This window comes from Mastomys coucha, unplaced genomic scaffold (assembly GCF_008632895.1).
Source record: "Mastomys coucha isolate ucsf_1 unplaced genomic scaffold, UCSF_Mcou_1 pScaffold7, whole genome shotgun sequence".
Lineage (NCBI taxonomy): Eukaryota > Metazoa > Chordata > Mammalia > Rodentia > Muridae > Mastomys > Mastomys coucha.
The window spans coordinates 78,773,116-78,782,770 of NW_022196913.1; the positions used below are offsets into that span (position 1 = coordinate 78,773,116).

The 9,655-nt window shown below is 44.9% G+C and overlaps 1 protein-coding gene across 1 annotated transcript in view; it reads right to left on the bottom strand.

Moving 5' to 3' along the window:
• The window catches only part of Dpys (dihydropyrimidinase), an 85,855-nt gene extending 82,046 nt beyond the window's left edge, over window positions 1-3,809 (bottom strand). Inside the window, exon 1 of the mRNA XM_031359225.1 lies at window positions 3,445-3,809. Within this exon, the coding sequence (XP_031215085.1) occupies window positions 3,445-3,708 (264 nt within the window). The 5' untranslated portion in view covers window positions 3,709-3,809. The remainder of the gene's footprint in view (window positions 1-3,444) is intronic.
• Between the last annotated feature and the right edge of the window lie 5,846 nt (window positions 3,810-9,655).

The following is a 9,655-nucleotide window of genomic DNA, read 5'->3' on the forward strand; positions in this document are numbered from 1 at the left end:
CCCCCATTCTTAGGAAGATGGGCCCTCTGTGAGCTGCTTAGTCCGTCATCTTTTAAATGCGTGTCCACTCACCCAACCTGGGCTTTTGTCTCACTATAAATACATATGTTTTAAAATTTGCAGAACTCTTATACTTCATGCTTTTATCATAGAATGTAGTTAAGATGTAATTCTTTTGGATTGGTTTATTGAATTCACAATATCTACTGAATATTTTTTTTTTTTAAAAAAAATCACGTGTTTTTCTCTGTGGCTACTAAATTCTTGAAAGATCATTTTACATCCAGTGTAGGACAAAATGAAGGAAGGTTTCTTCAAAGCAGAACGGTTTTCATTACTTACATCAGACAGAAAGCTTTTACCTGTAATTAAGTAAATCCATTACAGGCTTTAAACCCATGCCTGACATGAATTAGAGTTACAAAATACATAACCTTTAGTTGACCTATATTTCATTCTTCAAATGGGCCCCATCACAATGATCAGTAAAAAGAGCACCACCAACAATTACCCTTCTATGTGTCAGATGTTATAACTGATCATCCTGTGGCTGCAGAAAGCAAGTAGCTTTGCTCTAACATTTTGGGCCTATCTCCTGAAAGCATAATATATCATATTTACATTGTGACTTTCTGTGCATAAGGCACTCCTTTCTGTGTCCTGTGGCCAGAAGTGCCCTATGGATATAATACCTGTGACAGGTATTCAGTTAGATAACTTTAACTGCCACAGCCTTGGGGAGGCGAAGAGCAGAGCAACTGTATTTCCTGAGGATGCCTTGAGCTTTGTTCCTGAGAATTTCCTTTCACATTACCACATAAGTTACCCAGCTCTCACATCCATCATTGGCCACTCCAATAGATCAGAACACTGGATGTTTTCCCAAAAGCACAGAGCCTGTTAGGTATGAGGTCTGGAGAGGGTGTCAAGCCGTGCTGAATTTTGAAAGCTGTTAACTCGGACATTTCCTAGGTGTGCCCCCTTAGGCAGGTAGGTTGTTTTAATTCCCTTTTCAGTTGTTAAAAATATAAATGATGACACCAACTATTGTAAGGGGCGAACCATAATTTAGCCCAATTGGTATACTGTGTGCTCTCTGTGAGATAACTGTCAGTTAACAGCCCTAAAATGGTGCTTCTCTAGGCGTTGAAATATGTAATAGATTCATTCTACAAAGGGTCTCTTTATCCCTAATTTCACAAGCCAAGGACTCATTCATCAACACTGCCTGGAGAATGTGGTGAAGACTCAGGCCAGCGAGCAAGCGTTGGCATGGATCTGGGGCTTCCTTATCTCGTTCCCTGACAGAGTCTCCTTTCTTAGCCTTTCTGAACTACTTTGGATCTTGGGATCCATCTTTAAGATCAACACCAGCAATTCAGCCCCGTTGTGAATGCTCTTTAGTATTTAGCAGACATTGTATGTTTACTCTCTCTGCTCATACCATTTCCTATTCATCACACTTAGCTCATTAAGAGTATGTTTTGTTTTACATTCTGACAATCTTTAAAAATAGAAATAACCAAAGAGACCGATGGTGGCTGGCAGCACTCTGTCACACACTTCAAGGAGATACCTTCTTAGGGAGGAACTATAAATCTCTCTTTAAGTTTCAGAATGTCTAAGAGAGAAAGAACCAGCTGCCTCAGGACGCACACGGCTAATCCTAAGAAAGGGACGACATGCCCCTTGCCCTCAGCATTTCAAACTCCTCTCCATAGCTGCTTCATCCTGAACTCCGACCAGATTAAAGGGAAGGAAAGTTACTGCGAAGCCCTCAAGAGAATGCTGAAGTGAGTCTGGCAAGTGGTAAAACAGGACTTCTCCACTCTGCAAACGGGGATTCGCAAAGTCATACCCTGACATCAGCAATCTATTGCCAATGATAGGTCTGCAATGACAGAAACGACTTACGCCATAAATGATAGCAGCTGGTCACACAGCTTCATACACAGGCTTACATTTCCACAGTCATACACACATATGCCCCAAGTGACGCTGAGAATTTACAGTATACAAAATTAAGAAGCATGAGGGAATAAACCAAAAGATTGGTGGGTATGGCGAACGCGCTTGGAGATACTTTTTTTTTTCTTTTTACATTTGTGAATTGCTCCAATCACTGACAGAATCATTCCAAACATAAAAATGTGTTCATGACATTTTGTAAAAAAGAGATAGATTCATCATACAGTACTCTAGTTTTGAAAGGGACAACAGTTTGTCCTGCAGAAGAAGGTATTTATTAACACGATGATGGACACTGGTAATGAGTAACTAGGAAGAAGCATTCCACATGTTGCACTAGGCAGTGCCTACTGGACCCTTCTCTCTGGGTCAAATCTGCCTGCCCTTCTCCTGTCTGTTTACTGTTCTGTGTGGTTGTGGAGGACAGGGCAGTTGGCTGGGGCAGGTGTGAGGAGGGTGGAGGGGTTGAACTAAACAACGTGTGGACTGTTCTGAGAGCCTGTTGGTCTGCACCAGGCCTCTGCGGCTCGACACAGTCAGACACCTTCCTGAGGAGGAATCCAGGGCGGAACCTTGGACTGGAGGAAATCGGTGTATCTCCCCTTTGCAAGAAGCCTCTTCTCTCAAAGCAGCCTAAAGGCAAGACTTACAAATGGCGTGGATTTGACATCTTCAGCCTAGACTCTTGGGGATGCCTTTTTAGTTTCCTATAAAGTTGCCTTGTCAAACCCATGGTGGTTTCAGGAGCTCCAAGGAAACCTTTACCACACCTTTCATTGGTCTGAGCTTCTGGTCTGCGTTTTGACAAAGACCGGGAGCTCTCTCCTAGGATCTAGATGGGGCTGCTTCCTGCACATCACTAAAAGCAGGCAGGTACTGTTGCCTGGAGCAAGCAGGGAGCAAAAGGGGTTGGAAAGGACACCTTGGTGCGAGTGAAGGCTGGAAGTTCGAACTCCTAGAAGGCTTTATCTTCAAAATCCTGGACAGGCTATTTCTACGGGGTTGAGCTCCGTCCACTGTGGACTCTATAGGCTTTTCCAGGCCTCATTAGTCACAGCAGTATCCTCTAGGTGAATGGAGTTTTCACCTGTTAGCTGGAGTGGAGGACTGCGAGAAAGGGCTGCTGAAGGCCAATGTGAAAAACAAACAGGCCAATTGTATAGACAGTATAGCGGCTTTGCAACAACCCTTCCCCCCCATGGATTATCATGACAAAAGAGAATTCCAGATGCTAGGAAATGGTACCTAGAGAAAAGAGGGCAAAGGAAGAGATAGCCTCCAGAGTGCCAAATAACCCAAAAGGAAGAGTAGAGGGGCCACAGAGCACAGCATACAGTATCTTCACCCCAGATGGGATTCCTTTTGTGCCCACAGCTAGCTCAAGTGTCTCACTCCACCCCAGTCCCTAGCACTGCACAGGAGCGGACGAGGTGGACCCGCTAGAGACCCCAGATTATAGGCCTGTGGGTTGGGTACCTTGGTGCCCTGGTGGAAGTCGTCGACTGACTGCGAGCCCATGAACGGGAATTGCATGTGCGTGTGCGTGTCGATGCCTCCGGGCAGGACGAGCTTGCCGGCTGCATCTAGGATCCGGAGCCCCCGAGATGCATCCCCGGGAGGGAGCAGGTCCCGCCCCAGCGCCCGCACCACGCCATCCTCCACTAGCACGTCGGCCACCTGTGAGAAGTCATCGTTGACCACGCGACCCCCGCGGATGAGAAGTCGTCGCTGTGGTGCCATGGCCAAGGGAGCTGGGGACTGCGAACAGAATTGGCTTTCCTTTGAGCTCTCCACAAACGGAGCCCAAACTCCCTCTCTCGCTGGGCTGAAGGCAGGCAGTTCCCTGGAGGCGGACGAGGTACAAGGGTTTATTTAAATACAGGACACAGGTGTGGCTACACCTCAGGGGAGGGCTGACCTGCTGCGGGCCTGGACAAACTCTTGAGCACAACCCCTAGCATCCAGTTACAAGTAGGGGTGTCCGCTGAGTTTATGAGTCCGTAGAGGAGAAGGGTCTTGGAGTTTGAAAACTGCAACCAGGGCCTTGCCTCCCTAGAAAAGATCCCTTTAGTCAAAGAAATTCACTTGTGTCCTTGGTGAACAATGTCTACACCAAAAGACAGAACCAGCAACTCATAACACACGTGACTCGGCCTCCCCTTCACAATCATGAGCAACCCGCTGGCCGCAGTCTCTGTGATTGGCAGGCTGTGCTGGCATGTTTGGGATTCTGGTCTCCAGATGGATAAGCAAAGGAGAAGATGTGCTGAGCAGAGACAGGCTCTTTCAGGGGAAGCTGGCAGACAAGGAGCTGCCAGAGAGAAGGCTCGAGAGAGCTGATCAAGGCAGACGTAATGGCTAATCTTCATTCTCAATTTGATGTGATCTAGCATCACATGGGAGGTGAACCTCTGGGCATGCTTGTGTCAAATTTCCTGAAGCATCAGAAGATCCGCACCTCAAAATGATTAAAAATTAGAACGCACCGATAATATAAAGACCCATAGATTTGGCTGTCAAGCCAGGAAGAAAAACACCAAGACCTCAGGAAGGTTATGTAATTATTGTCAAGGGACCTTTGTGCGACTGTGAAAGGGGTAATTATATACACAATGAAACTCCTACAAGCTGTGCAAGTCAACACCACCGGGAGAGTGAGACTGGATGTCCCTGCTGCCAGTGGGGTTCTCTCTGAAACTGTCCAGATGAGCGATTTCAAAGGTTTCTTTATCTTGGACACTTTATATCATGACACAACACAAAACAAACTTCCCACATTTAATTAACTCAAAGTTTTATCAGAAGAGGGGCTTGCGGGGTATCTCGGAGGAGGGAGGAAATGACTCATTGCGATTCACAGACAAAAACAGAGCAGAAAAGAGAGCGAGCTTTAAAGAAAGTTCTGGCTACTAGACTACAAAGACGGTCCCCTGGCGGAGTGAGCTTTAAAGAAAGTACTGGCTACTAGACTACAAAGACGGTCCCCTGGCGGAGTCGCCGTCCCCACGCACTCAGCACCTTCAGGTCAGAAGCCTGAACAAACATGCTCACTGGGGAGTTTGGCCTCCACATGCATGTGTTTCTGTGGACACTTTAGGTCCCTGGTCCTGTGGTAGGAAAGAAAGTTCTGGCCTGTTACTGAGCTCCTACCTGGATGGAAGATGGTTGTGGAGTTTGAGGGCACAGGTGGAACTGAGGGGTGGAAGGAAAACGGACAGGGACGCAGGATTGGAAGTCAAGCTCTGGCTTTGGTACGGACTCTGTGAAGCTTGGGCAGGACACTCCAGGGCCTTGTCCTCCCCGTGTGGAGAGTTAGGGTGACAGAAGCTCACAAGCCCATCCTTCTTTGTTCTTTTACATCCTGATAGTCTTGAGAGGCTGTTGGTGTGCTTCTAGAATTAAACTCTCCTGGAGTCTGGAGTGGAGAGCTGGAGCCTAGATAGGGTTTGCTTTTTTAGACTCTTGACCATTGTCTCTCTGGTTCCTCCTCCTGGGTCAAGAAGTTCAGCTTGGGAAGGAGTTGTGTGTAAAGGTGTGTAAACGTGGTGTATGAGGTTGTGTGAGACGAGGCACGTGTCGGACCAGTGCCGTGGCTCGAATCTTTGTGTCACTGGCTTTGAATGTGGAACGTCCTTCCCAGGCTCCTGATCGTGAACATTTGGTGTCCAGCTCGTGGTAGTTTAGGAGGCTGTAGCATCTGGAGCGGATGCAGCCTCACTAGAAGCGAGTCACTAGAAGCGTGCCTCCAGGTTTGCCAGTGGCCCTACTTCCTGCTTCTCTCTGCTGCATGACTGCAGATAAAGCGTGACCCCTTGACCGTGAGACAGAACAAGCCCTTCCTCCAGTTGCTTCTGGTCAGGCACTTGGTGCAAGAAGAAAGGTCGCTTTCTAATGCATGTTGACATAATCCATGCAACGATATTAAGAAGTGCACCAGACCTACTATTGTCCTTCTATCCCTTCTGCTATGTGAGGAGGACACACACATAAGTCCTCTCTGGGGTTGGAGCAACAAGATGCTATCTTGGGGAGCAGAGATCACCAGAATAGCCGGCAACTTGACTTGGTACTTCCTAGCCTCTAGCATTGTGAGAACTGAAACTTGTCACTTGGGAATGACCCAGTCTCGTGAGTTTTGTTACAGTCACAGATAGACTGAGAAATCAGGACTGCTCTTAAAGTTCTTGCACTGCAGCTGGGACATTTTTTAATCACTGCTCAGTGATAAAGGGCAAGAGAGAATGGTCACAGGGTTCTGTAGAGTTATTGTGACTGGTCTAATACCACACCAGGAAGCACCCAGCCCCAAGCACCACTGCGGAGAGCTGCCTTGGGGAAGGGTACCAGCAGTAGGTAAGGTGTGTCAAGCACACTTTGTCAGGAGTGGGCTAGACTTGGCACCTGTATAATTGTGTCTACTCCTCCTGGCAATTCTTCAAGGTAAGTACTATTCTGCCCTTTAATCCATATCTGCTTTGAGGTCAAATACTTTGTTTTTGGTCGCAAAGCAGCAAATGTTGAAGGCAAGGTTCATTCAGGAACGTTGAACTCTCCCACCACGTGACCCCCACACTCCAGAGCCAGTTTGCCAGATCTAGTTTTAGTTTTGAAAGCCACCTGCAACTTGGGCTAGAAATGTAGCTCAGTAAATAGTAGGTTGCTTGCTTACCATGGGAGATTTTAAAACTTTGTGGCTACACGTGGCTGTAGCCCAGGTCCTCTTAAAGGCTACAGAGTCAGAAGATTATCCTTAGCTGCACGCTATGTTTGAAGTCAGCCTGGGTTTTACAGTAGATACTACAGGGGGAGAAAAAGGGAAGAAAAGGTAAAGAAAAGAAACTGCTTCTCGGCCTTTTGGCTAAGATCATGTGTAGGAGGAGAAAAGAAAAGAAAAGATAAGAAACTCTTGGTGTTAAGGTTTTAAAGCCAAGCACAGAATGCACTGGGATTTATTGCAACTTTTAGGGGAAGTGAGGGAGTCTCTGTCTAGAGTCAGTGGAGCAGCCTCCACTTCAGTCACTGCAAGGCTATACTACGTTTGTAATGTCAATAGCATGGGTAAAACTGGTAAAGTGGGTGCGAATCAGACACAAGCCCTGGACAGACAAGGAATGACCCCTCTGCCTGACCAAAGTGAGGGTGGTGGGGTGAGGTTGTAGTTGTCACTCATTAGACACTTAATTGACTTTAAATGTACATATTTTATATAATTTATATATTTACTTGAATAAAATTACTCATGCTGTACTACCGCAAACAGTGACTGTTGTTGTAGGTGAAAAGTAATAACCAAATTGTCTATATGTTAACTTACCAGTTATTCAGGGTTACCAATCTATGATGTTCTGGCAAGCAGAAGCCTTGTCATATGTCATTTGGGATGCAAAGGGCTATTTCTGAGTGCTGTGTAAGATGAACTCATGAATGTTCCATTTTTTTCCTTGGTGCAGTGGGACCCTATAGGGGCATTTCATCTGCTTCGAGGATATAATTAAGAGTTCCCTTTAAGCTCATTGGAGTTCAAAGCTCAGCTTTAGTATCTTTTCTGTTTTATTTCTCACTTTTGGCTTCCAAGTAGTTAAATTAAGTTTGAAAAGTTATTGAACAAAATGCTTTGCAAAGTACCTGCAATTCTGATTCGCACCGCTAGATGGCTCTGTCCTCTTGTAGGCTTGGCATGTTAGGTAAATAGGCCACTACTGACCCAGACTACAGGCTTAGACGGTTTCCTGAAGCCACCTGTGTGTTTGGTTGGCTCTTGCTATCACAAATGTCACTCTTAGGAATGGAGTGTCTACACTGATACATAACTTGTTAGTCTTTCCTCAAATATGACTAATACATTTTTTTTGTGGACACCTGTAAGCTCAGTTTCATATAATAAAATACTGACATTCTAGATTTACACTTCCTTTTTCATTGAGAAAAAGCAGCCATGTTATACTAAAGAGAAATATATTAAAAGTCATTACTCACCTAAGTGAGATTAGCAATGGGACTCTTTCTGTCTTGCATTTCCAACATTATGCAGCTCACCTACATTTGATTTTCATAATGTTATTTAGGACTTAGCTTTCACATCAGCTACAGTGTTTATATCAAATATAGTCGATGTATATTTGAGCTTTTGTGGAAGGCCAAGATGCTGACACCACCTCCTATATGAAGGGAAAAGAGTAATGAGGTAGATTCCAGCAATCTGCTCTATGTAATATATTTGAAATTTTTTATCTTTTAGTCATTATTCCCAATTCTTACCATTTATTTTTTCCTATCAACACTGATATTTTTCTCTGGGAACATATCATATCAGGGCATATTTTATATAAAGAATATGCAGAAATGGCCTTTGGGAAAATATTTTTATTGTCATAATCTAAAAATTTACAAGGGAACAAAAGCATACTAATCATAAAGGAAGTATAAGTATACAATTTCTCAAGGCATTGACTCTTCATATATTATTAAATTATAGAAAATTTTAATTTCTATAATTTATTATAAAAATATAAAACAAAAAAGATAAAATATAAAATTATAAAACATTAAAATATAAAATATATAAATTTTTCAAAATGTTTTAAATGCAAGTAGCCTTCTTGGAGGGACGGCAGACAGAGAGTTTCAGACTTGTAGTTACGCACTTAGGAGTTCAAGAGGAAAAACATGAAGGCAAAATGGACTGTAATTGGTAGCAATAAGCCATGCTCTTCACAAGACTCACATGTGTCTTGGATACTCGTCCATCTCCAGTGACAGAACCAGGCTAGGGAAGGCTTGTGGATGGTGAACCCTTCTCTTCCAACCCAACCCCGTCCTGCCCTGGGAGTGATTGTGTGTGTGTGTGTGTGTGTGTGTGTGTGTGTGTATACAGGCCTGTGGACACTTTACCTAGCTTCAGGGAAGAGAGACCAAGAAAAGAGGCCAACCTGTTTATATTAATATCAGCCATTTTGACAGAAGATTCTGGGATTCTAGGTGCCAAAAATTTGGTCTATAGTTGAGGGGAGGTGGTAGTATGGGTTTCTGTCCCTATGTATTCCTTGTCTTTTAGGGAAGCCTGTGGGAGATATCAAAGGAAGGGCTCATGGTGTCAGACAATGTAGGACCAGTTAGAACACCACCTGGCTTAAAAAGGCTCTCCATAAGTATCTGTTAACTGTTAGGTAAAATTGAGAACTTGAAGCACACACAGCCTTAAGCCTTTTTAGTATGCTCTTTCATTTCTACAGGAGCTCCTCTGGGTGGTGGTGAGGGGATGGTTCAGTGCTTGAGATGCAAGGGTAAAGACCAGGATTCGCATCCCCAGCGTTTACATAAATGCCAGAGTAGGCACCCCAGCAAGGTCTTCCTCAGAACAAATAGGCTGGCTAGATTAGCCCACCCATGGGCTCTGGGTTCAGTTGAAAGACTGTCTCAATAAATAGAGAGGATCAAGGATGACTCCTGAAATCAGATCAGCTTCAGACCTCCAGAGACAGGTGCATGTCCGTGCCCAACACATACTTGCACACATATGTGCATGTGCACACACACATATGCGAGAGATGGGGGGAGGGAGAGAGGGAGAGAGATAGACAGGAAGGAGGAAGAGAAGGAAGAAGAGGAGAAGGAAGAGGAGGAGGAGGGAGAGGAGGAGGAGAAAGAACAGGAGGAGGGGGAGGAGGAGGAGGAGGAGGAGGAGGAG